This window comes from Aythya ferina, assembly GCF_964211825.1.
Source record: "Aythya ferina genome assembly, chromosome: 10".
NCBI lineage: Eukaryota > Metazoa > Chordata > Aves > Anseriformes > Anatidae > Aythya > Aythya ferina.
In genome coordinates, this window is record NC_140306.1 from 948,717 (window position 1) to 976,201 (window position 27,485).

Here is a 27,485-nt window from a genome sequence, read left to right on the forward strand (position 1 = left end):
AGGCTCATGTTGGGAGGCTGCAGGAGGAGCACAGTGAGCACTGTCCAGCCACATGCCCACGGTGCCCATCGCCAGGGAAGTACAGCGGGGCTGGGCACTGTGCCCACAAAGGGTCCACTGCTGCTATTGCCTTGGCATAGGAGAAACAGGTAAATATTACCCTGGTGCTCATTTACGTAATGGTTTCTTTCAGCAGTTTGCTGACACAGTGCAATAAATAGGCTGTGGTAGTGAAACCCATTACAGAGAAGTATAATCTCTAATCCCAGTTAATGGGCTGTTTATAAAATGCAGCCAACTTTGGCATATCAGATGTAATTCTATTTCATTTCTGAGGGTTCTAATAGCGGTAAATAATTTGTTGGATTTATGCAGGCGTCCCGGGTAAACCTGTACTTGGTGTGTCCCCTGGAAACAACCTCACAGACAAGAAAACCAGCTGTATCTGGCTGGCTGGGTTTGGGTTGTGAGCTCACTGGCTCAGGACTGGACTGCTCCTATTTGGCCTTGGAATGATGTGCACCAGAGTGGCAATCAGACTGGACTAGGAAGTAAATGCTAAGGCCTAGAAACGAGGGTCTGAACCGCCTTGTGTGAGGGTTGGATTGGAGCAGGAAACAGAATCTGGAATTCTCTATGTACATGAGAAAAATTCTTCACTCTTGTGTGTTCTGTATCTGCTGCAGGCAGCAAACACAGAGCTGCATCTCCCCCAGGAGCACAGCTTAAGGAGCTGGAAGCTTTCTTAGTAAGTCCACATGTGTACTTAATGGCTTGGGGGGTTGTCTTTAACCACATGTGTCCCTTGGACACAGGTGTTGCTTTTTTCAAAATTGGGTAAGTGGTTTAGCAGGAACAAAAGTAACTTAAAGCAAAGTTCATTTAAATTCACTAGCAAAAAAGAATACACACCTTAATGTCATAAAATATAACCACAAAAGATCTTCTAGCTTTATACCAGTATAATTGAGAACATGTAATAATCCAGTGACAGTACGACTAAAATAATACACATTTAAAACAAAGGACAGTGAATGAGAGAAAACAAAACAAAAAAAAATTATGAGATTAGAGATTTTACAGCCATTGCCTGTTGTTTTTGTTGCTGTGGTTGTTTTCCTCCTAGTACCATTAAATTATGTTTACACTGGATTATTGTATGGAAAAAGGTATCATAAAGTTTTATGATGAGAGTCTTTGAGAGGATAAGTATTTGCAGGAGGCTGCTGTTGACTCTTGGAGCCATTCATTTCCTTCTGGTTGTCTAAGAGGACCCGCTGCTTGCTCACTGTTTGTAGGAGGATTATCAGTGAGGTCGTTTCAGGGAGGACAGGCAAGGTGATACCGCCAGGACTGACAACCTCTTGTTCTGGGTGAGAGCATTATTCATGTGCACCTTATAACTTGACCCCATCAAAGTGAAATAGCTGTAAATTATTATAAAGATTGATCTCTCTGCGAGTTCTACTGATCACTTGCCCAGAAGATGTAGGCATTATCACAGTCAGGCCCCAAAATGTCCCTGCGAGCTATTGTAAAAGCTGTTGTAAAAAATAGCGGGCAGTTCTCCATCAGTCATCCACGGCCAATAACGCGTTTCTTATCACAGGACTCTATTTACTGATCAGCTCAGGCTTCCCTGTGAACGATCAGAGTGTCCTGCAAGGTCGCGCTGGGGTAATTGAGAATTACTGCTCAACAAAGACATGCACTCCGCTGCGCCTTGAAGGTGGAGATTGCTCTTTAAACCATACATCATCACGATCAATCATATGATAAAATGCACGACAGGCAGCTTCCTAATGCCCTTGAGGTTATCAACAATGGGAGATTGATTTGGCTTCCCTTGTTCTAATGGCTCTTCTCTTCCAGTCCTGCAGCAGAGGGTAGGGATGCACCTTCTGACAAACCTCCGGTGGTGTCACTTGATGCGACGTGAAACGCTGATTTGAGGGACTGTATGTCTGCAGCACTTCGAAGAGCTGAAAGGCAAAGACTTCAGAAGCCATAAGTTAGACCTCCAAGGTAAGAACAGCCACTTTTAGACGAGAGAGGAAGGAGTGTCTCCTTCAATAATAAATAAAAAATCTGAAGGCTTTCAATAAAAAGATTGAAGAGCTGAAACACTGAACAAGTTTGGGAGTAGTTTTGTAGGCAGAATCTGTCTCTCAAGGATGCAATCAGGCTCAATTACAATTGCTTCCATTACAGGGGGCCTTTTGGTCTGATCCTTGTCACAGGAGCTGAAGTCAGTGCATCTTTAGTGGTGTAACTGGGAGAAGAATGGGACCTTCATGCTGGAAAGCCATGAAAACCGACTGTGTCTGTTTAAATGTGCAACAGATCACAGAGTATAAAGGAATAGAAATGAAAGAATTTTCTAAAAGCCAGCTTGTTAAATCTCATTCCCTGGGTCAGAGTGCAGATAATGGAGAAGAGCAGCATCACCTGCCCCCCAGAAAAATACATCATTTGAATTGGTCCCATCGTTTCCAGATTTCCCCCATAAAAGCCATTTACACAGACACAAAATTTCTTCTACTAAGTTCTTTGTGGTGATGAGTTCCCCGGAATATCACACAATCAGCTTTCAAGAATGACACCTTAAAAAAAAAAAAAAAAAGTAAAATAAAATCCCCCTTGCAGTTGCAGAGACTATGAATTTAATTCACCAATGCAAACAAGAGCAGCCTGCCAAGTTGCCAACACAGATACCTAATTTGTTGACACGGAGATCTCAGGCAGTGTTTTATTTAGTTCCATGCATCTGCATTCGTTTGCAATCTGATCAGGTCTCCAGCCACTTCTGTAGCAGGCAGAGCTGCTTTGTGCCCTTTCCGTTCCTCTTACCACAGAGTGCAGCTGGGATATATGAAACTGTATTTGTGACTTTTTCTGATGCTTGAATCTCTGCTTAGGCTTCGTGGCCCCGACCCCCGTCCCTGCTCGGGCAGGAGATTCTGCCCGGCAGCAGCCCGAAATCAAGGTGTGCTTGGCTAGGGTTTGGCCACAGCTTCATGCATGAATACCCAACACCAGCCAATGTTCTTCTTTGGGATGAACAGTGAAAGAGATGTGTTTTTTTATTATTATTATTTTTTTCTCATAGTAACAAGAATAATACAGGTGTGATGGGATTCTTAATTATTCATATTGTCAAAAACCAAGCTGAACAAGCATCCACATGCCTTGAGCTGATAGCTGTGAGGGAAAATGACAGGCAGAACCTGGTTTCAAGCATTTTTCCCTTTTGAGCTGCACCACTGTAAGAAAATGGCCTGATAAGCTGGAGAGATCACCCCAGGTTCTGTACTGCAGCCCTGCAACAAGACCCGCGCCGCTCGCCCACCTGCTGCTGGCTCTGAGCAAGCCCCGCACTTTGCTGGCATGAAGGTGGGATGTGGAGCACAGGTGGGTCATTCAGTCTCATATTCATTGCCAGTGGAAGTTTACCTTCAACAATCAATTTATTGTACTCAGAAAATCATTTTGTGTGTGTCCAGATGATGCAATGGATGTGGCCATTCTGTCTCAGCAAGAATCTGGTTTGGCATTGGAACATTGTCATCTTAAATTTCGCCTCCTGACCCACGAATAGTTTGTGTCACAGCAATGCTTTATTCTTTCCTCTGATCCTCTCTCGTATGTATCCTTTGGGTGGCCTCTTTAAAGTCATTGCTCACCTATGACATACAACATTTACTCCTTTTTAATCTTCCTTCACAAGACAATGTCCCAGTCACTTCATCGTCTTGTTTCTTGTCTCTGAATTCTCTTCAATTTGTCAGAATGAATGGCTTCTAGCAATTGGTGATGATGAGAGGATAGAGGGTGTATTCAATGTGACAGTTATTTACTCCACAGAGAAAACATCTTTGTTTTCCTTTTCAGAGAAATGGGGCTTTACATTTTCATCGCATTAGAGGCACAGCTATCTCACGTACTTACAAGGCATTATGCAGAAATGCTTTCTCTTGCAATAGTTTGCTCTGCCTTTACTCTTATGTTGCATCTGCTCTGTGCCAGGTGGCAGGAAACGTACCAAGTGTGTGTGTATTTTTTAAAGCTTTAGAAGGTTCATTTTTCCACAGCCAGGGTTTGGGGTCACTATTTACTACGTTGCTAAAAAACATCGATTTCTTGTCACCTTTCACTGCTAGGTACATATGTATTGAGAGCATTTTCCAAATTAAATCTCACATTGAAAAAATATCTCATTGACTGTCAGAGTCTAAACACAACATAAATGTGCATCTGCAGAAGGACTCTCGCAGCATAAGCACTCATTAGCTGCAGAGAGGTGAAGAAGAAGGTGTTAGACCTGAAGCAGCTTGAAGTCACCGTGGTGTCAGGCTGACCTACACGGAGCCGTGTGCTCTGCGCAGGGGGCAGCTCAACGTCGTGGCTTTCTCACCGAGCAGCGCTGTGCTGGTGTGTGCACCTTGTGAGAAGAGAGGAGGAAATGAATTTGGGAGACATTTTCATTCAAAGCTGTGCACCTGGGCTGATTGTAGATTCAGGCCTCTTGCAAAGAGCATTATCCAGCTGTCTGTTTTTGAATGTTGAACTCTTTTAGGCAGGCACGTGGGCTGGCAAGTGGCTGCTTACACCACTCCTCACTCTGCTGCCTGTTGAATAAGGAGTGAAACCACTTCACCACTTCTCACAACCAGCACATACACGTTTCTTAGCATCTGCACATCTGTGTTTATCAACACCAGTTGTTACGTAGATTGAAGGAACTTTGAAAGTTTTTTTTTTTTTTTTTTTTTTTTAACGTTTTCCAAAGTAAATTGCATTGGGAGTTTTACACAGGAAAAGTGCAAGTACACTCAGTGCCTTTTAGATAATGGCTTTAGAGATGCAACTTTAGAGGTTTGTTCACATTTGCCATGTTTCCCTTTGAGTTATCTGTCTGGTAGCCCTAAGGTTTTCTGTCGTACGCCCTCTTGCTGTCTGACAGTGATCACCCTTGGATGGCATTACTCCCCATTTGCCCACTGCTCCCAAGGTATGTTTGGTCCCCTGTGCTAGGTGGAGCAGTTGGGGCAATGCTTCGGCCTGAATATATCAAAGTTCTCTTGATTATTTGGCTGAAGAATTTATTCTGGCTTGACTCCTTTTGGGCTTTCTTTTCACAGCTCAGTGAAGCAAAATCCATTTGTTTCATTGATGCTTAGGCTGGACCTTGGTGATTTTCCAGGTGTTCATTAAAATATATCCAATACATTTTTAGAAAGCCTCCGTTTTGCTCTTTCTGCTCCTTTTCTGATGATGATGTCAAGCCGGAATATTTAGGATTTTCAAGTTTCCTGCCACAAAATAGGAGTGAACTAATCAGAGGGACGGACAGGATAATTATAGCAGAGAGAGCGCTTCTATTTATTCCCAAGTATCTTGTTAATCAGCAATAATGGAAAAGGAAATAGCAAGAAATTACATGGCAGTTAAGCAACTTTTTGGTAAAATATATATTTTTTAAATTAATCTAAGTGGTTTTGAATCACAAGAATGTAAAATGTAAATTAATTTAATCCATTAACAAAATGAAACTTGAAGCCTACTTCCCGTCATATTTTCGGGAGTGAAAGTAATGAAATGTTTGGTGGTGGGTAGGCAGTGTTATTATTAGAGACTAATTGCTCCGAGGTGGAATAACATTCACCCAAACATTTCATTATTTGGGGTTACGGGCTTTTTTTTTAATGGAGCAGTTGGAAACAGGTGGGGAGGATGTGCCAGGCAGTTTTTAGTGAGGCTGAATCGAATAGGAAGGGGCTGCGTGGCACCAGGGCTGTGTGCCACCACAGCTGTGTGACATGAGGCCGTGTGACATGAGGCTGTGTGACAGCACAGCCATGACACCATGGCCGTGTGACACCAAGCCGTGTGACACCACAGCCATGACACCACAACCATATGACACCAAGCCCTGTGACACCACAGCCATGACACCAGAATGGGTGACACCAAGGCTGTGTGACACCAAGGCTGTACAGGTGTCCCTGTGGCTGCCCTGTGCTTCTCTGCGCTCCAGTCCCCGCATGCCCTCTTGCAGCGCCGCTTCCCCTGCCACTTTAGTCCCACAAATCCTCCCCGCTCTGTGTGGGATTTGTTAACAGAATAAAAGTTCACACCCACCACTGCCTTGCAGATTCCAGTGGCAGCTTGCTGCAAACAGCACAAGCAGAGAGCCAGTGCCAGGCTCAGCGGCACAGTGGTTCGGTCAGGCCTTGGTCTGATGCACATCTCGTGAGGAGCCATCCGAGCTGCTGACAAGGAACAATCCGATTGCCTCTGCCAATTCTATTACTGTGCCCAGCCCTGCATATTTCCAGGGTAGCAACAGCATTATTGATGTTACTTTGTGAAGCAGCAAATGGTGCAGTCCTTTTCCTCCGAATCAGCCCTATCCCAGTGCCTAGTCTCGCTGTTCACCAGCAGCTTTCATTATCTTGGGATAGGAAGCAGAGAGCAGAGTCCATCAGCACTGCAAAACCGCCTTATTTATTTATTTATTTATTTTTGATGGCTATTTAACACCCTGTTCTGCACTGATCTCCATTATGGGCATGTTCCCTTTTAGGATCAAGACCTGAGTCTTTAGCAAGGGGTAGAAAGCAATAGGGTTTGTCTTCATTTTGAGTCTGTTTAAGGAGGTTTATGTTTATGAGCATATATAGTTTCCTGATTGAGGGGAAAAAAAAAAAAAAAGGCACTGGTAAAAATCAAACTTTGATCCCCTCGAGTCACATAGAGGCAGGCACTAACAAGCATCTTATGAGCTGAAAATTGAATCTCATAGCACTTCAGCCAAGTCTTGGAAAATTAAGATTAGGGCTGGAAATATGAGAAATCAAAATTAAAGCTTCTATATGTGTATGATTTATATATTAGCCGTGGTGAACAAAAAGAAGATTTTTTTTTTTCATACTGCTGAGAAATAACTGTGACTGAAGCTTGGGTTTAAAAGACCAGTGGAAGGGAGGTCTCAGCCCTGTGCTGGCAGCACTCCAGCACACAGCCACCGTCTTCGAAGGAGTGGGAAGGGGAAGCTCAGGGTTTTGGCAGCTGTGGTGTGGCGAGGCCGCATGTCCCAGGCCCCAGCAGTGGGCAGGTGGGAGTGGAGGGGTTGATGCACCCAGGCACAACTCTGCAGGGAGAAGTCACCAACACCCAAATGGCTCCAGAGCGGGTTGTTTGATAGTGTCATGGCAAGCAATTGTTTTTCTGCAGCTTTCTCAAGGTTTTGGTGCCATTTCTCAGTTTCTACCACGTCAGAAATTTGTTTTTCTTGGTTGCACTTTATATAAATGCTACAGACTTCACTTGACCTACCGTGCCAGAGCTGCATGCGTTTGCTTTGAGTCATTGTGCGACAGAAAGGAGTCCAAATAGCTGTTGATACCTTTTGCAACCTACTCTCCCCAACCATACAGACATCTTCAGAACATAGCTCTTCAAATATTCATGATTTCATCTTTAATTTCGTATGGGGTAGTGTTATCTGGAATAACAACTTTTATAAGGATAACCTTTTAAAGTTCAGTAGAGAAAGAAAAATGATGTTTACAAAGGTCCTGAAAGAAAACCTAGCACAGACTTATTTATTTGTATCGAGATGGACTGTAGAGTAACGTATGTGTTTTCTAAATAGGCCCTCCTGAATGTCCTTGTGATGAAAAAAGCCTCTTTATTTACTCAGGACGCAGACCACCATGTAACTATTTGGCATTTAAATGCTTGCATCCGTAGTCTTTTGTTTTGGAAAGGGCAGCAAATTAAAATCCCACCAGCAGACATCCAGAGCAAGTCTGTTGGGGGGAAAGGGGCCACACAGCTGAGCACCTGTAAGAGCGATTCACTGAGCTAATGAGTGATGGATTACTAACAGGGCAAATGTTCATATTTCAGCAACCGAAATTGCTCACACACAAAGGAAGACACAGAGAGTCTGCTTAGAAATGCACAGCGAGACAGGCCCTGATCAGAGAAGAGGCAGCAGTACCCCGGGGCTATGGGAGGCCTGGTGGCAGCACAGCCTGTGGAACAGGCCAAGGCCTGGGCTGGGGATGTGGCCTGTGGGTACATCTGCTGGAGGGCTGCCCCCAGCTTTACATTTTCTTTATCCATGATGATGGCTTGGGTTTGTGTCACTTGGTCTTCCCCAAACAGGGAGACATTTTGACTAAAATTCCAGGAAATATGGTAAAACAAGTCATGACCTGTGGACAAGAGTGTGCTTCATCTAGGGTGATACAATTGCAGTTGTGGCAGACAAACAAAGAAGGAATATTCGGATAATTTATGTCCTTATTTCCTTCAGAGAGCACTGTTCTTGTCCAGAGCATCAATTTACACTGTGTGCCAAGGAATGAATGGAAATTAAGTTCGAACACTGTAAAACTCCTAGAGTTCAAATGGATTTAGAAAGGTGGATCTCATCATTGTTCACTGGTCTCTTATACATCCATTCATTATTCAGGAAACCAAACAAACTTTGGTCCCTTTGTGGCTCTTTCATTAATCCTTTTTTCTTTCTTTCTTTTTTCTTCCCCCCCCCCCCCCCTTTTTTTCTTCCTTTTTCTTCCTTCCTTTTTATTTATTTATTTTTTAAATTTTATTTTAAATTTCCATTGAAATCTATCAATCCAAAGTATTCTCATATTGAAGGTATGAAAACTAAACTGTTTTACTGAAGCTGGTATTCTTTAATGAGCCTGAAAACTTTGTAAAGGCTGTTGGCAATTCCTGTACCAAAAATAATACAAGGCAATGGAATCCGTCAATCTCACAGACATGATTCCTCATTTTCCTGATGGGCTCTCCATTTCTGGTTTGTCTGTATACGCCTACAAGAATAATCATATCTCTATATACTAGTTCCACAACTACATAACAGATACAAAATCTGTGGAACAACAGTAGCGCATATTCACCCAACAAGTCAATGTTTTTGGGTGGCAGCCAGGCCTGGTGGGCAGCCGCAGGGTAGCATGGTGGGGCTGAAGGCAGAGCAGTCCAGCTTGCTTTGCGCTGCTGGTCATAGTGCACGGGCACTGCTCTTGTTGAGGTAGGCCTGTTCCCATTCCGATCAGTCTGGGTTGTACAATTTTATTTCAGTTAGAAGTGTGTTTTCCTAAGATAAAGTGAAACTTATGAAGCTTAATGTCCATGTCAAATGTAAAATTTTCCTTTTGACATATTTCATCTCAATGCCACCACAGAAAGTATTGGATGATCCACTTCTAGCTGAATATTAATGAAGTAAATTATCTCCAAAAATTTCCTACTGTGCTCAGACTGCAGGAACTAACACGCCTCATTAGATGCCTGTTGATTAGAAATGTTAAAGTGGCTTTTCTTTCTTTGAATTGTAATTAAAACTAATTTGAGAGACCTAACGCCCACACCCATAACTGGCTCCAGTGGCTCAATTAAGCTGGAGGAGCACCACTTTGCCGCGCAAAGGCGAAGGCAGAGGATACCCAAAAATGCCATTTTCTTTGTATCTTGCTTACTGAAGCTTTCTCATGCCAGAGTTGTGTCTTGTTCATTTGTTACTCCATGTCCTCTCTGAATTCTGCAACTCATACTCTTCTTGTGCCTTTGCAAATATGGCTAGAATTGTGTTTTCCTTGTAAGCCTTCTTCAAGTCAGGAAGTGTTGCTTATTTGGTTAATTCAGGGAGGAAAGACAAGAAATGTGCTGAATGCAATCTTGCTTTTGCAACCCAGCAAGCAGCAGCAGGAGAGCGTTGTAATAAGAGAGCATTGCCCATCATTGTCACCAGATGTGCAGCACAGGGTGATTATAATTCTCTGGATCACAGGCACACCAGGGACTGGAGTTTTAGCAAAAGTACTTAATCACTGGTTCCTGTAGGATTAATAGGTAAGGCAAGGGATAACATTTGTAATAGATTATATCTTTTGAGAGTGGAATCTAGGCAGATTAAGTACTGTGTTCCTTACAGTTATTGTTGTTCTCCATATGTATATTTGGGTCAGAAAGATTTTTAATACTGCAATGGAAATGCATTATATGATAGAGAAAGCTTTCGTAGTCACTGAAGAAATGAGAAAGCAAGTAATCTCGCTCTATGTCCCGTTAAGTACAGGAAGTGTAATTCCATCACTACTCAAAACAAGTCAAAGCAGGTGGATAACTAAAGCAGAGGACACAGGTCAGGAATTCTCAGTTGTCCAAAACTTGCAATTGCACGCTTTGCTTTTTGCACTCGTAGTCCTCTGCAGGTTGGAGCCCTGGAGCCCCAAAGGCTTTTCCCTCCTGGAGCCATTGGCCCTGCGGTCACACTTGGGGACTGCTGCAATGCAAAGCAGCTGTTATGAAGCAGAGAAGGGATGAAGCCTGAACATCTAGATCATAATCAATACCAATTATAATCTCTCTTTTAAATTGACTGATGGCAGCAGAGCTGAAGCCGTGCCTGTTGGTGCTGTCCTGCAGTGCTGGCAGTGCAGGGATTTCAGGCCACATCACCAGATGCCACCCATTGTGCAGCCCCAACACCACGCATCCCATGGGAGCACGCCCAGCACAGCCTGGACTTCACTCCCCCTGTGTGGTGCTAAGCAGTGGCTTTTTGCTGCAGGCTTCCTTTGCAATGAGGTGCAAGTAAGACAGATTTGTGTTGCTGCTTATCCTAGGGAGCTGTTTGCTGCTGCGTGTTGGGTGCTTTTCCTGATCTGGATTGTAGCAGGGTGCAATGCAGTGAGACGGAACAGCCCAGGTGGGAGCCTAAGGTGATGAACACATCTTCCCCCCCCCAGGGCCTCTGTAAGGACCAGCTTGCAGGGGCTGTAACTTTGCAAGTGGCTTGTCACAGCGCTGGCAGATGGCCACGTCTTTCATCACAACAGTGTACTTGCTGCACGTATCCTTGTTCTCTTCCCAAAAGCTGTGGCTCCTTTCACTTCTGTGCCTGCAGGGGTGGCCTTCCAGGGTCTGAGAGAGTGTTTCAGAGCCTTCACCTGGAGCAGGAGTAACCTGGGCACCAGCTCCTTTTGTTTCATTGAGCCTAGTGAATAAAGCAACATTTGATGCCAGTCACTTCATGTGCACCTGGCTGGGATTCAGATGCTTAACGGCAATAACTTAAAAGAATGTCATGCGGCATGCACTAAATGGGGATGCCAAACTTGTTGCATTTGCAAGCCAAAACACTTATGCAATTAGTGCAGCCTTGGCCAGTGGCCACAGCCAGCAGATGTCTAACTGCGTCCTTCACACTCCTGGAGGAACAGTGCACGAAGATAGAAGAACAGATTTTCTTCAAGCTAAATGAAACAGTAGGAGTCATCTCTCCTAAATGAGCTGTTTATAAAGGGCTTATATGGCAAACTCATGCTCAGTGATTTATTCCTCTTTTCCCTCCCTTTTCTTGCCTCCTTTCTGTACTCCCAGCATCTACTGCATGTCTAAATCAAATAATTGTCCTGATTTAGACATAAGGAAGTGTTCAGCTGTGTGAGGCCGCAGTGTGACATCCGGATTCCCAGAAAGGGATGAAAACCCCTGCAGCCACAGCATAGAAAGTACTGATTTGGGAATAAGCCTTCCGCCAAGAGTTTCAACGTGCTGATTGACTTCGTACCAGCCAGCACCGTGCCAGATCAGGTCTGCATGACTGCTCCTAGGTCTCTAATTCTGCAACCCAGAAATTTTCTGTGCGGGCATTTAAATCCCTTGTGGATCCACAAGCAAAATCGTACAGGTGCATGGCTCCAGTTCTTCCCCATTGCCGTGGTGCCCCCACCAGGTATTTGGTGAACCAAATACCTGGTGTCTCTTAGGATTTGTCTATAGCCGTCTTCCTCAGTCCCATCCATGATGTGGAGAGCTGTTGTTGCTGGGTCAGGATCAGTCACTTGGATCTAAGATAATCACCAGAAGAAGGCATTGAGGTCTCTTCTGCTTTTTGTAGGCTTTTACAGTGGAGAGTGATGGAAGGGAGGCAGGAGTGTTATGGCTGGAAGTTGTTTAGATTAGAGTGCGTATTAGAAAAGTGATATACAGCAGAACTGGGAGATAAGGATAAAGCTGAATGGAGTAATTAGCAGGAGAAAAGAGAGAGGTATCAGGCTCAGAGGTATCAGGTTTATTTGGCTGTTCCTTAGGGGCAGGCAGGGACCCCAAACCCACATCACTTTCCCAGACCCAGGCTGGCAGCAGTGCGCAGCCTCTGTGCCGTGCCTCCCCACCAGCTGGCCTCTGCCCTGGCTGCAGCCCTTCGGCAGTGCTTTCAGAAACGCGGATGTCTCAGCAAGTGGTATTGATTGCTTGCAGAGCTAGAAATCTGTTTTCAAAAGAAATGAACATTTCTGAAGGTAGTGATGGCTTTGTCCTGCAGTACGGTTGGGATACTGCTGGAGTATTGCTTTTGTGCAATTCCGCATTTGCTTTTTCTCCTGCGTGGCAAGAGCAGCTGGCTGCAGACATGCTGGTGGTCAATACTAAGTGATGGTCGTACAGTAATCCCGAATGCTGCCTTGGTAGCACAGTCCTGGTGCACAGGCGCAAAGGAAGGAGGCGTTAGGTACAGGTTGGTTTCAGGAGAGCAGGGAGCTGGAGTCCGTCGTGCAGCAGAGCCCGGCCTCTCACCCAGACCCCTCTGCCCTTCCACTGCAGAGAGCTGGCGTTCAGGTGGTTAGGATGACTGGGCGCTTCTAGGATTTAGTAACCCCCCTTCCTCTAGGAATACTTTCTTAATTACAGTTTACCTGAAATTCTTTCTTGCCACCCCTCCACAACAAAATCTGGGAGCTACATCTTCACCAAGCCATAAGCAGCCATCAGAAAGACCAAGAGACACAGCCTGCCTGTGGCATGCACAGGAGTTGGTGTTGTTCTCTCTCCAGCATCAGCTTCCCCTGACATGGCTGTCCCGCACATACAGGACGTGTAGGAGCATGTGGATGCCCAGATGGCAAATTTGCACTCGAGTGAATAAAGCCATTATGCAAGGCAAGTCAAGGAGATCATTAACAATGACCCAAACGTGTATAAATCCAGAGTGCCTTCAAGTCCTGCTAAGCGTATGCAGCCTTACAGGATGTAGTGCTGTTGTGTACTTCTTTCATAAGCAGAAGCAAATATAATAATAACAATTCAGCAGCTCAGCAGTGGACAATGTGAGAACACCTCGGGGCTGCTGCCCAGCTGCCAGCAGTGCTGAGAGCAGCCGCTCCATTGTGCTGGGCACCTGCAGCACCCACTGGGAGAGGAGGCAATACCTGCTGCAGTGTTCACTGTGTTAGCTAGGGAGGGCTGAGCAGTGCTTCTAGGAACATCTGACAGCTTCACCCAGCCCCAAGCAGCATGGGCAGGCCGAGGGCAGGAGTTTTCGGTGGTGAGGAGAAACTGCAAGGGATTGGGCTGAAGTGCACAGCCTTGGGAGAAGTTAATGCATTTCCCACATCCAAACTGGCCCCATTCCTTATCAGTGAGCCAGAAGAGCTCAGCTGAGCACTGATTGTATTAGTGAGGGTTGGTGAGAGAATTGCTCCTTACCATCATCCCCGGTATAAATACCGCTGTAACATGTATTGATCCTTTTGAAATTGCAGCTGTCACCTTATGCACCTGTAGCATTTATTACTCTTCCATGGAAAGATTTTCTGCCAGTTCTCCCCATTATCAACTTCACGTCATTAACAGTAATACCTCCCCATAATGCCAAGGTATAGAAAAATTCTGTGGAGGCCACTCGGAAACCTTTCCATCATGGAGAAATGGACCCAAACCCACAGCTCCTAATGTGCATGGTCAACTGCTCTTCTGTTTCACCTGTAGGACTAATACTTTGACCATTATTCACAGAGATGTGTCTCATTGTTTGGACACCCTCAGTTTTCCTGGCTTTCAGCTGTTTCAGCTGCCCGTATTAACTCTGCTTCTAACCCAGCCCGCGCTGCAGAGGCTGTCAGTGTGAAGAATAATTCCAGAACAAAAAGGACATTTCTGGTTCTCCAATATTATAATCCAGGAATTGTGGCTGGATCTTACATTAGCCAAATGGACTCACCCAGCTTGTCTATTCCTTTCTGCACCGTATTTGCAATCTAAAGTCCATAAATAATTCATCAAACACACATAAAAATCCTTAGGACGCTGAAGAGTTCTGCAAAATGCTGGCAGGCTTAGATCAGAGCCAGGTTGTTAAAATGCCCCTAACAGGGCATCGCCGAGCATGGCGACTGACAGAAGGGGATTTTTAGAGCAACAAGTTATATGGGTTTGATAATATGCTTCGGCTCGAGGTGTGGCTCCACCTTGGGATGAGGAAGTCTCACCCATTCGTCCTGTGGGTTTATTCCTCCCATTTCCCAGGTGCACAATGGTTTCTGATGACACGGTTTCAAGGCAATGCCGTCTCTCCAAAGAACACAAACAGTTAAGTGCCATGGTGTAATGGCAACATAAAATTGTTTCTGCAGCCTGTGTGATGCGGGGAGGGTGGATATTATTCACTGTCAGCTGGGTCCCAGAGAGTACTTTATTGAATTGCCTCTAAGACTTAGTATTGGGGTTAATTATTTAGGTACCTTAATTTTCAATACATCTCTGTCTTTTGCCTGCAGTATCAGAAATCTAAACCTCCTATTCAAGGGACAGAACTGTAAGAAACCCTCAGCAAAATTTAAATGCAATCACTGTCATGAGAAGGCGGGGTGATTTGCAATGATTTGTGATGCTTAGAATGTAAACTGAGTATTTATAAAACATTGATAAGTTCTCCTGGATGCACAAAAACTCTCACCAGCTGCCTTTGTCTCTGTTAGTTGAGTTGTAACATACATCCCAGCTGATATGATTAACTTTGGCCCGTGCCAGCCTCGCTCCGTAACAGCACCACATGCAGGGTGACAGCCTCAGCACGGCCAGGTCGGAGCAAAGCCGAGCTGGGCTCGCCCACGGTGGGCAATAGCAGATAGTGGAGGTCCTGACGATGTGTGCAGCTGCCAGTCGTGAGACTGGGGACGACTGCTGGTAGTTCATTCAGCTGTGGTGCTGGTCACTGGAGAGCGCTGGCCCTGTGCCCGTCGTTACCCCACCCGGGGCAGCAGTGCTAATTGCAGGCTCTGAGGACACCCCGCTGACCCCATTGCTACGAGGGCACGAAGGGTCTGGCAACGGTGCTTACCTTCACCAGGAGAATTGGCAGCTGTCCCTGCCCATGGCACGGGGTTGGAGCAGGGTGGGCTTTGGGGTCCCTTCCAGCCCAAGCCATTCGGGGAGTCTATGAACACCCCAACAAAATGCGGTAGGCTAGAGAGGGCTAGCAAAAGAAAAATCAAGGCTCAAAACAATTTTGCTGCCCCTGTGGGTTTTTAGACATGGCACACTTGCTTGTTGGTTATTTCATTGCTAAACCTCATCTCCTGAGGTCTTAATGAAATTCCAGTCCCCAAATCCCTTAAGGGGTGGCCACACACACGTCTGCAGCACGGACACACAGCCCAGCAGGACGTGGGGGCACAGGGCAGCGCTCTGGAGCACAGCATGTCTAATGCTGCTGTGGAAACCTCCACCAGGTCGTACTGGGGCCACAGCTCCTCCCGGTAATGTCTGTTCCTGCCTGAAACGAGTAGGATTCTGGTGTAAAAACTGGTGACTAATAGATGTTATAAAGCACGACAGAAACGAGCAGCACTGCCTTAATGGGCACATCAGGAGATGATTGTGGTTATCAATAATATTTTGGCCTCCATTAGAAGCTATTAAATTTAAAAAGCCACCAGTTACCGTCAGCCCACGTAAGCAGAGTGGGAATGGGAGCCGGGAAGCCCTGCCCCTCCGTGACTTCTCGTCCCCAGGCCCCAGCTCCTGCCCTGCTTCTGCTCACCTGCGGCTTCTCCACCTCTTCCCTCAGGGGCTCCTCGCACCACAGCCACACGTGGTGAGCTTGCATGAGCTGCAAATGTATTGCTGTAACACATCGCTGCAGCTGATGCTTCACCTGAAGCGATGCCATTATTCACATTTCCCCCATGTCATTAGGAGTACACCCGTGGTACCTTTTGCCGGAGCAGGCCGTCGGAGCACAAGGCTGGGATGTGCTGCTGCAGGCGAGGAGGTGACCTTGCTACAGCAAATACCGGGTGGTATGAGCGTGGCCCCAGCTCTGCCGTCTGTGCTCCAGCTGCTGCTGTCCACAACAAGCTCCTGCAGTGTCCTGGCTCCCTCCTGCCCCTTGCTGCAGGGCCCAGGTCTTGGTGTGAGCTCCTTCGCCTCCAGCAGAGCCTCCACTGTCCCGCTGGGTTTCACCTGCGTGTTCAGCTAGGCAGCAAGTGGTTTGCACTCACCTGCTTCTTTGGAAAGCTGTCGTCATCAGGGACTCATAAATTTGAGGGGTAACTTCTTCTTAGTATACATACACACTAGCAAAATGACAAGAATGATTTTCTATTGTAATTTTGTTTAATAAATAATCACAGCAATGGAAGAATTTGCTTCGCTCGGTCTGCTGACGTGAATTAAAACATTCAATTACAACTGTGGGGGCAGTTTAAATATTTACTTATTCTTTAGGGGATTATAAATTAACCCTAAGGACCTCCATAAACCTTATTCCAGACATTGACAGAAACTTGAATTCAGACCTTAATTAATCTAGGGAGAAAAAAGACCCAAGAGACATCAGACACAGCAGAGCCACAAGGCCATGCTTGCTCACCAGCCGCGTACAGACACACCCTGCCCGAAATAATTCAGATTTAGGGAAAGCATGTTGTAGGGGTAATTAAAACCACTGCACCTAATGCGTTTCATGAGGGTCCCTGAGGCAGAGCCCTGGCTGTGGCAGTGTCAGTCGGACTTCATGGGAGCCTCCACTTGTGCCAGCACCAATCTGGGTCCGTGCTGAGGGTGGGAATGGGTCGGGCACCACTGCGAAGCCGCTTTTACTCCTCCCGAGGGGGAAATTGGATTGGAACCATGCTTATCCAGTACATTCATTGCCATTCTCTAGGGAATTCAATTAGTTTTGCTGGAGTTTAGTAAATTAACTGGAGAGAGCGTTGATAAGAAAACAACACAAACAGGAAGGTTTGGTTGCCACGGAGAAGAAAATGGAAGGGTGGTTTTTGGTTCGACCAGGCCATTTAAAGTGCTCATTTTTTGCTCAGTAGCCTGCCATTGGATTCAGGCTGCAGCTTGGTACATGCTGCCTGCAAACGCTTGGCCACTGGGACGTTGTCCCCTAGCTTGGCTGAAGGCTGCCAAGGACCATTGTGTGCGAGCCTGGGCTCAGAGCAGGGCTGTGTTCTGTAGAGCTGTCCTGGCATTCGGGGCAGCGATGGATCTGCAGGTTTCTACAGGTCTGGCTTCCAGCCAGCCATCTGCAGCCACACCTCAGGTCCCCAGGACAGCAAGCAGTTCTCAGATGCTGAGAAATGTGGCCCACAAGCAGTGTGTTTATTGTTCAATCTTGAAGGGAAAAAAAAAAAAAAAAAAGAAAAAAAAAAGAAAAAAGAAAAGAAAAGAAAAAAAAAGCCAATACAAAGTTCACTGTCTGTGTCTGAGGTCACGGTCTTTTAGCTTATTGCACTCCAGGGAAACTTTTATTGTTGTCAGGTGCAAGCAGACATTTATTAATTGAGCAATTTCTCCTGACCTTGATGGAAACCATCACTAACAGTCAAATAAATAGATTAACATCATAATTTTTCAAGGGTAGGCTTAGAAATTAATTGCATTTATCTGATTTTGTCTGTTTTTCCGTGGCAGTGCTTTGAAATTTTTTAATGTTTTCTTTCCTATTTGCACAGATGCATACATCATACTGAGGACAATGCTACACCTAATTTACTTCAGCAAATGAGACCAATTAAAAATAACTCAGTAAAAATGATACTGAATCTTCAATTACTCTGGGAAGATGAGGAGCGGTGCATTCTGTAATTGACTTGTTCATCTTCTCATCCTCTAAAATTCCAGCGTGAATGTTAGCCAGGGTTGCTCCCTAGTAGGCTGCTGTTAGTACTGGCCACACTGTGGCCAGTATCGGTCACATATTACTGGTTTAGTTTTCTGGTTGTTATGTATATATACTGGAGGATGTGAGAGGTGGAAGATGGGGCTATTTATTTATTTATTTGTTTATTTTTCATCAGAACTGTTCTTTTCTTCCAACTCTGCTGTGTATGGTGTATTTGCTTGTGCTCTATTCTGATGCCTCCTGCTGACAGCAGCATACGTAGGCCCAGGTGGGCTACTATGATCAAGAACAAATAGTCAATATAATGAGGTATTGTACTGTCATTACAGGTCTGGAAGTCATGGTTGCACAGTGCCCTATGTCTATTATGCATGATTTGTAGGTAATACTACATTTCAGTAAGTAATAAAAATAAAAAGCCATGAAAATGAACAAAACTCCTGCCTTTCGCAGATACCTGCCTCTCTGAAATAAGATGCTGCCAAACTTGCTGTGGTAAATTCATTTCTACCAGAAAAATGAGCAGCTCTCGTATCACTAATTACAAGGATTTCACAGAGAATGCACATCTCTAATTAAGGCCGTATTACACATGCTATGCATTCACAGCTAAACTCATTTTGATGAATAGGGAACAGCTGTTCCTGATAATGCCAAGATATGGATCTTCTTCCTTTTAATGCTGAGAGGCAGTCTCAGTTGGGCTTTTGAAGGGTATCTGTGCTAAGATAGAAGAGTCACGTTAGTGCTTTTGAACTTTCTAGAGATAAATGAGACCAAACCTTGTGTTAGTGCAGCGATGGAGTGCAGAGCACTGCTGGGCTGGGTGTTGGTCCCAGCTCTGCTGCCTGATGAGCAGCATGGGCTTGTGGGGAGGTTGATCCGTGTAGGCTCTGCTGTACCTGGTGTGTTTTATCGGTCAAGGCTTGCTTTTGGCTGGGGGAAGACCTTGAAGACTGCATGTTTGGAGACTACCTAGTGGAAAGCTTCTGGCCAGGTTTGGTTTTGAGAGCCTCCTCTCTGGGAAGGGAGGAGTGACTGGGAAGTGACTGACCGGTTGGTTAGTGTCTTTGTTGCCTCATTCCACCATTCTTTTAAGCTTCATTCACCTCCTGAGAGATGTAAAGAAGTTAAATTGGTATTGGAAAGTGCTTCAAGGCCTTTGGCTGAAAGGTGTTATACGTGTGTGATGGTCTACGGTTGCTTCTTTGGATGAGCATCCTTACATCTTCCTCTGTTACTAAACTCATGTCCCTTTTTTCAGTTCTAAGAAAGTATCTTAAACTTTTCATAAAATTTTAAAAAATTGCTTTCATATTTAATGGGTAATAAGATCTTGTAGTTAGAAATGAGCCTTCATGTGGTACATGGCTGCTGTTAGTACACTCACCAAATGGGACTCTTATCATAGCAGGCAGAGCAGTGATCATTTTGTTCTGTAAAACTTCCAGGTCTGTCTGTATTGCATAAAATGCAGAGCAGCGAACTTCAGATTGGATTATAAAAAGCTTTTCACAAAAAGTTTCTTCAGCTCAGAGAGGGGGATAGAAGTGGTTCTAGAGCTATGAATAAATGTTGTTTGGGGACTTTGATTCCTGAAGATTTATTTTCTTAATACTGTTGAGTAGCATTTAAACTACCTCCAGCTCCTAGGAGCTTATACAAAAGCTATTTTTCTGTTTTATTTTAGCCTCTGGTCCTCCAGCCTCAGCCACAGAAAAGAGAAGTGGGACTCGCACATCCTCTTCTCTCATGCAGCGCCTGTGGAGCTGCAGCGTGGGTCCCTGCGAGGGCGGTGCGCGGGGCGGAGAGCTGCTGGCGGTGGGTGATGCGCTGTGATGTGCTGTGACGTGCTGCTCCTGCCCCGTGGCCATGAGGTGGAGGGGAGTGCTGAGCTTACAGTGTCCCGTGGTGACCACGGTACATGTATGTAGTAAAGGGCTGAGCTGGGTGGTACCAGGGCTTTCTGCTTCTCTGCTCCAAGCAGTTGGGATCTGTTAAGGGATGAAGCTCGTGGAGGGAGGAAAATTGGTTGAGGATGGGAATTTCTGCACTGAACATCCGTCAGAGATGAGCAAGAGGAGGAAGAGAAGTCCACTGTTTTTTTCAGCAGGGGGGACCTCATCTACTGACAGCCTTGTCTAAGGTCAGAGAAAACAGATGTGTTTGTGCTTTGAGAAGTCTCTGCAGCAGAAGCTACCTTGGGATGCTGTTTGCTTTTCTTAAAAAGGTAAATGTATACAGCAATATGTATATATTATCACTATAAAGCAGTGAGGAAAATGCTGTATGTATGGCTTCACAGGTAATGAGGCATGAGACTAAACTAGATTGAAGTAAAATCTTATTTGGGTCTAACATGGGGAATTCCAGGTTTTTGCCTTGGAGAGCAAAAAATTAAAAATGGTTCAGGCAGCGTGAGCTGATGAGTGATTCCCTCAGGAAACTGAATGCACAATCATATTTATTGCTGCTGGTAGAAAAGCTGAGGGTTTCTCTGTATGAACACTTCATATCCAGAGGTAAGAGGAGCCAAAGCCTGCACCTCAATAACGAGAGAAGGGATCTGCGCCTGAGACGGGTGAGAGTGTACCAGGAGCCTGGCTGTGGCTCACTTTGGAGAAGCAGTGCCAGGGAGATTAATTCAATCACTTAGGGCTATTAAGTAGACATTAGGCTTTCATGGATGCTGTTGTTTTGGCGCTCAGTGGAGTTTTGCCACTGATGGATAAGATGAGTGGCACGCACCTCGCCATGGGCTGTGCAGCGGCACCTGTGGCCGTGCTCCACATGCGGTCACCACACTGGGGCTGTGCCAGTGCCATGTGTCCCCAGCCTGCCTGTCCTGTCCTGTCCGCTGTTCTCCTAGAAGTCCATCCTCATCCACGTGCCCTCACAGCCCCTGCCTGCCCAAGGCCTCACCCTGCTGTCGGTGCCTCCGGAGACTTTTTGGGAGGTAGGCAGCAGGGACAAGCCCAGCGGGAGGTGCTGCACCCAGGGCTTTCCCCTTGGTGCCTTTTGTTGGCAGGATGCTCACTGTAACATGTGGTTCTGTAAGTGGTGAATGCACTGCGAGAGACTGATGTGTCACCTGGATCTGAGTCAGCTTCTTGTTACCAGGCGGATTTCTTTGTGTAATTTATGGGTGAGTACGCGTGTCAGCTCGGATTTTGCCATCTGGGTAATGCTGTTATTAAAGCTGGGTGTCTCAAATAAGCTAAACAAAACAATGAAAACTTGTTTCCTGAGATAGCGTAATACTGGAAAATATTTATGAAGTGTTATAATTAAAAACAAAGCATTTATATGACAAAGTTTTATTCTGCCTTACAGTTCTAATTAAATTATGTTCAGCGGGCCACACATCATCTCCGGGATAAAATTGGTTGCTAACGGAGTATTTTTATCTCTTTGGGGAATACAGCCATTTCCTAACTGAAACGTTAGGAAACCTCTGTGCAGATTTATTGGTAATGAAGTGCTTATTAGCAGTAGTCAGGTCTGGTAAAGCTGATGCTCTTGTTTGTCCCATTGGTGTGCTCCGTTAGAGGTATTTTACCCTGGTATCTTCCATACTCCTGAAGTGAGACAAATACCCACCTCAGAAAGGAGAGCTGGGAGAAGGGGTGGGGAAGAGGGAAGCAGAGACAGGACAAGCAGTTTCTGCTGCAAACAGTAGATCCTAATAGGTGTTGGCCAAAAAAAAAAAAAAAAAAAAGAGGAGCATAACTGAATTTTTCAACATAGAACAGCACAGAAAATTCCCTTCCATTAGGGATACCACAGCCTACGAGTCTTTAATGTTCAGCAGGAAAGGAAAAAAAACTTGGATGTGGAGCTCGCATAGCATATGAGGGCTGCTGAGTTTGTCTGGCAGTAATCCATGTTCAGTGTAATCTGTGTTCACTGGGAGCCAGTGAGTTTTGACAACTTGACAAGCACAAAAAAAAAACTAAATTTCTTGAACTTTAGGTAGGTGTTTTCCCTCACCTGTATTTTTCCTTCTAGAACCTAGGAAGAAAAATAATTGGATAGATGGGGGAAAAAAGAAGTCTTCAAATGTGGTATTATTGTAGCGTACTCTGGCAGTACAGGCACTGTGTTCATTTTTTTAATCCTGAAGCGTATGAATAAAGCATAATACTGCAAAGCTCACATGTGCTGGAAATAGATAGTCTCCTGGCAAAGAGCAAGTGGGGTGGTATCTATACAGGCTGTCCAAAGTTTTATCTTCTGCGGCGTTAGACTATAACCTTCAATTGCCTCTACAAATTTCTGGTAGCTTTTGGTCAATACCACGTTTTCCTCCTGGTGTTTATTCTTTCTAAAGATTTAGCTTGGTGCTGGAGATGATAAAGCTGTCCTCTCTCCTTGCTGGTTTGCAGGGAGCTGCACACCACTGAGCTTGGTGTCCCTGGTGTTTGTCACAAAGCCTCAGGGCTCCAGCTGGGGGCTGCGGAGGGGCTGGGGGTGGGGGGTCCCTGAGGGATGGGAGCTGATGGGCTCTGGTCCCTGTGTCCTGGCCATCAGCTCCTACAACAGCATCGTTTGGGCCCTTGTGCAGAGTGGGCTTATGTTAATTACATTCAGATCAGCACAGCTTGAGTCGTTTTCTCCTGCCACTTCTCTGGTTGCTGCGCATAAGGTCAGGGATGGCAAAAAAAAAAATGACTGGGCTAATAAGTTGCAATAAGGAAACGCTGTTGTATTGATCTAAGCACTCGGAGCAGGCTAAACAACCAATATGTTCATTACATTTCTTCCAGGCCACTTCCAAACCACACTTATTAAAGTTGCATCTCCAGCACTGGTCTCACTATTAAGTTGTGCTTATGGATATCAGTAGCAAAGGGCCTTAGGCTTGTGTTTAGGCAGGCAGAAAAAGAGCTCCAGTTAAGTGGCAAATGGGATGAAGAATATGTTTTATGGTGCACTTAAGATGCATTCCATTTTAATATGGGTAGGCTGTTTAAAAGGGAGAATTAGGTTCCTTCCCCTCCCTCCCTTTTTTTTCCACGCCCTCTCTCTCTCCTTGCTCCCCAGGGCACTGCAGTGGTGCTGGTCGCTTGCTTCTGAAGCCCCAGAAATAGAATTTCATTCATCATTTCATCCAGAACCCCCCTGTGGCTGTGGAGCAGGGGAAGCCCCCCAGGGCCCTGGGGCAGCACAGGACAAGGCCAGGGTCAGAGCTTGGGGTGGTGACCTGATCCACCTGTGTCTTGGGGCTGCTGTGCACAAAAAGGAATTGCAAGCAGGTGTGTGTGCATGAGCAGAAGGTTAAGGTTGCTGCTGGAACCAGGTAACTTAAAACAGTTTAAAATCAGAGTTAATCCTGCAAATGCCCAGGTGAAATACAGCTCATGCTTGGTGCCTGTAGACAAGGAGATTTCTAATCACCTTTGAGGTGCTGAGCCACGGTGGTGTCTGGGCTCTTGTGGGGGTGACCAGGTCTAGGGAGATGTAAATCATCCATAAAACCTCAGTATCTGTTCTGGTCTTAAACCAAGAGGGAACTGCTCGAGTCCCTGCTCCTCCACTGCCACCCTTCAAAGCAGAACCCAGTCCTTTGGCAGGTTTAGCCCAAGGCTGAGGATTATGTGGGAAAATCACAGGTGATGTGTCTTAAGTGCTGTTTGAATGCTGAGCAGCATCTAGCAGTGACCAGGAGGGGTCAGATGCAGCAGGAACCTGTAGGAACTGGTGGTTGTCTTTAAAATGTTTCTCAGTCTTTTATTATTGAGTAGGAAATCAGGATTTGACCCTCAGTTCTGGAGGCACTTCTGATGTGTTTTACTATAAAGGTACTCAACCTCAGACATGATATGTTAGCAAGCATTTGGATATAGCTGTGAAAGTCAAGCTTAATTACAGCCAATTTTCACTGTTTGTGAAGTTCCTGGGAATCCTGTGGTACTCTAAAGCCAGCTGCAATCAAGGAAATCAGATTTATAGGTAGAAATATAACTGCTGTTGTTTTTTCAGTCTTCAGAAGAACTAATCTTCCTTTCTGTCCGCAAGCAATTTTCTTGAAATGGTGGCGGAAACCCACCCAACATACCAATGAAGCTGTAATTGCAGTAGGAGGCTTAGGGATATATCTTCCTGTGCAGCCACTGGGGTGCTCAGCAGGGCCTGGTGCCTCAGCCGTGGGCATCATCTCACATGGCCTTGGCTGACAGACGGCCCTGCCTGGAAATAAACTGAAAAGTGGCACTCGGAGGGGATCAATACTGGAGCAAGGGACTTTGAGGCTCTCTGAGAATGCATCTTGGAAGCTTTACCATAGCGAGGAGTGATCCCCCCAGGATTTTGGTAATTCGGGTTTCATCAATGACAGAAGTGCAAATGCCAAGGGAGGGCGGGATCGAGCATTCTCCAGTTCATGTAGCTTTCCATGTATGACTACATCTACTTTTCTTTTAATAATGCTTTAAAACTTTGTGCTGAAAATGTACAACTTGGAGTTACTGTCAGGTTTCTGGTATTTCTTATTTTGGATGCAATAAATACCAGAATGGATAAAGGGAGAGGGGGGAGCACCAGTATTTATAGTGTTACATGCTTGCTTTGGTCTGGTAAGAAAACTGCATTTTCTCTGACACTGAAGGAATATTCTGTTTCTTTTATTTTAACCCTTTCCTATTAAAGACCTGAGCATCAAGCAGATTAAGCTGTTACTGGGTTTAGAGTTCAAGGCAGTATGTTTTCCCCTGTGCAATATCTGACCAGTGCTGCTTCAAAGTAATGTGTTACAGCCACGGGGATGTGTTTAGCTCGTGATGTTTGCACTGCTGTACCACCTGGGCAGTGCCCCGGGGATCCTAACCATCCATGTGAAATCTGCTGATGGGCACTGCTCTCACTGAACTCCGGTGCGGTTGTGTAGCCATCTGGCACCTCTTAAAAGGAGCGTTTCGTTCTACCCTCTTACCTCTTTATTTTCTAAGAAAAATGCCTGGCAGTCGCATTTCACACAGTCTCTGTTCTGCTGGGTGGAACATGGCAGAAACATGACAGAAGGAGCTCCGACTGGAGCCCTACACCAATGCAGGCTTCAGGGGTCACTCTGCTTATGCTTTGCTGCCTTACACCGGGATTTATGGGTTCAGCTGCCTAGCAGGGTGAGGGGTGTTTTGTTAACTTTCAGGCACAGCCTCTACATCAGTCTGAAAAAGGAAAGCATGAGATGAAACATCAATACAATCTAGGGAATGTCAATACCTGTCTGGGAGGAGGGCTCTAAACGCTTTGGAGCTGTCTTCGGACATTACAGTTATCCATTGCCAAGCTTTCTGGTGACCTTCATCGTTCCCAACCTTCATTAAATATTAAAAGGTTAAAAGAAAGCAAGAATTGGTTTGAACTCAATCCTGTTGCGTTCTTGCTCACACTGAAGTAATAGGAGCCTCTCCCCTCCTGCTGCACTGTGCTTCAGGTGGCACGAAGTGACCGGTGCCCAGCGTGGGTGCGTGACACCGGGTCCTGTTACCTGTGGATGTGTTACAAGCTGTGTCGTGCCTGGCTCTGGCCGGGGCTGTGCAGAAGCCAGCACTGCTGTGCTGCTGCTGTAGCCGGCGCTGGGGCAGCTGATGGCCTGCCGTGGGCATTGGGGAGCTGCAATCAGCGGTCCTCTTCTCCCCGGAGCCTATCTCAAGTGCAGCGGAGAAACTGGGCCGTTATTAAATAACGCTCTGTGGCTGATTGTAATGACAGAAGCGATACTTGTGGTCTCTAGGTGGATCTGATCATCAGTCATCTCCAGTTATTAAGCTGCTAAGAGATATGAGAGTAAGAGTGCATTTAGTTCTTTCCCTTTATAAGCCCAATTACTAAACCATCTCAGCCCAAGCACAATGCTTGTCAAGTTTAAGTGAGAATAAATATTGCAGGAAGAAGTAAAAGACGGCCAGTGACAAAAATACCAGCCTGCTAGCAGGGCTGAAATTCTGTGTGTGCCTTGCGAGGGCAGGGCAGGTGTTAGCAGGTACCAGTGGGCGACCTGCACCCAGTGCCTGCTGCTCAGCACCCCGGGGACTCCATCTGCAGAATGAAGGGTGCATGGCTCCCTCTCCCATCTGTGTGCTCGCCTTCTCTGGGGAATTTTCTGAAAGGTATTTCAGTATCCCTGTCTTCAGAACAGGTGGCTGTAAAACGATCCATGTCTGGCATACCCAAGCCATTCCCGAAGGTGTCAAGACAAACACTGCACTGCAGTTGTCAGGTGTTCTTCTCTCTCTCCCCCTTTTTTAAAACATATATTTTTTCACCATGGTTTGCTATCTATCTAGTTTTTTGGGGAAAAAAAGTCTTTCAACAGTAATACTTTCTCTGGGTAAGGAAGACAGAAAAAGAAAAAATCAAGAATGAAATGAGGAACGTTCTAGTTGTTCTGGATTTCTGATTAAGTAATCAAAGAGGTTGTGGTGGTAGCAGGGTAGGCACAGACCTGATCTGTATGGAAAAAATGGGATTTAGCAGCTACTACAGGTAATGTAGGGTTATACATTAAGCCAGCCATCACGCTAATGAAAAGGAAGTGCACTTTCGTGTCCTCTGGTACAGCCATGCTCAGCATAGCAAATGTGGTCTTTAACTGCAGTCTTTAATCATTTCAGCTCTGATGTGCTCCTCCAAAGGATGATTTAAATCAGCTACAATATAAATATGCACCTGCAGAGCCAAACCTGGTGCGTGTGGGGCTGCTGACCCCCTTGCTTTTGGTTGGACAGCTCCGTGGGAGAGCTGTGCCACGATGGCACGTGTCCTTTCAGCCCCCCAAAACCAAACCAGTGACTAACCAGGTAAGCACAGAGCTGCAGAGGGAAAATCCAGCCCTCATCCTGCAGATCCGCTGCTCATATTGGTGTGGGGAGCATTTGCTGAGCCAGTTTCAAGTAGGTCCTTCTGTCTTCAGGCAAGACCTGAAACAGCTAAAAACACACGGTGCTTGGTTTCCATCCCCCTTACATTTCTCTGTCTTACCCAAATGCAACTGCAACCATCACCCCCCTAATTTACGGAGGGTAAGTGCTACCTAGAATTAGGATCATCATCTGATTGTGTAATGCCCCAATCAGCATAATTACTTGGTAGAGCAAAGATTAATGGGAGTGGAAATAGAGATTTGCTGTGAAAGTGACATTTGGGATGCCCTGGCTTGCCGGCTGTCCTTGGGCAGGGCTATGGTGTGCCCCGGGTTCCTGCAGTGTTTGGCGAGCTCAGCAGGAGCAGCGATGTGTGTGGGTGCAGTGGCACTGGGGGGGACACCCAGGGTTCGTCTCATGCTCAGCATACACCTTCAGCATCCAGCCCCCTCTGCGAGCCTGCTGTCTGAGTAAAGTGAGGCACCGAAGTGGTTGCATCTGTTCTTGGGGTAGAACTGAAGGCAGTTTGTGCCTTTGGCATGGTGTTAGATAACCGAATACAGCAGTTGCCATTGTAAGCTCCTCAAGTGTTTGCCTAGGCTGAGTATGGCTAGAAGCTAGAAGGATGGGCGTTTTGGGTGGGGCTGTCCATGTAGGCA

General features: G+C 45.8%; 1 protein-coding gene across 5 annotated transcripts in view; it reads left to right on the plus strand.

Moving 5' to 3' along the window:
• LOC311442141 (uncharacterized protein) overlaps positions 1 to 27,485 on the plus strand; it is a 105,408-nt gene that overhangs the window by 69,291 nt on the left and 8,632 nt on the right. Inside the window, exons 1-3 of one of the 5 annotated variants that reach the window (XR_014696469.1) lie at positions 18,680 to 18,959; positions 19,653 to 20,192; positions 20,991 to 21,107. Coding sequence is in view for 1 of the 5 variants with exons in the window: in XM_084530974.1 (XP_084387100.1) it covers positions 1,873 to 1,939 (67 nt within the window). In the remaining 4 variants the exon portion in view is untranslated. Of the gene's footprint in view, positions 1 to 1,872; positions 2,026 to 18,679; positions 18,960 to 19,652; positions 20,193 to 20,990; positions 21,108 to 27,485 lie in introns of those variants that run through there. The other 4 variants (XR_014696471.1, XR_014696470.1, XR_014696472.1 and 1 more) reach the window with 4 other exon arrangements.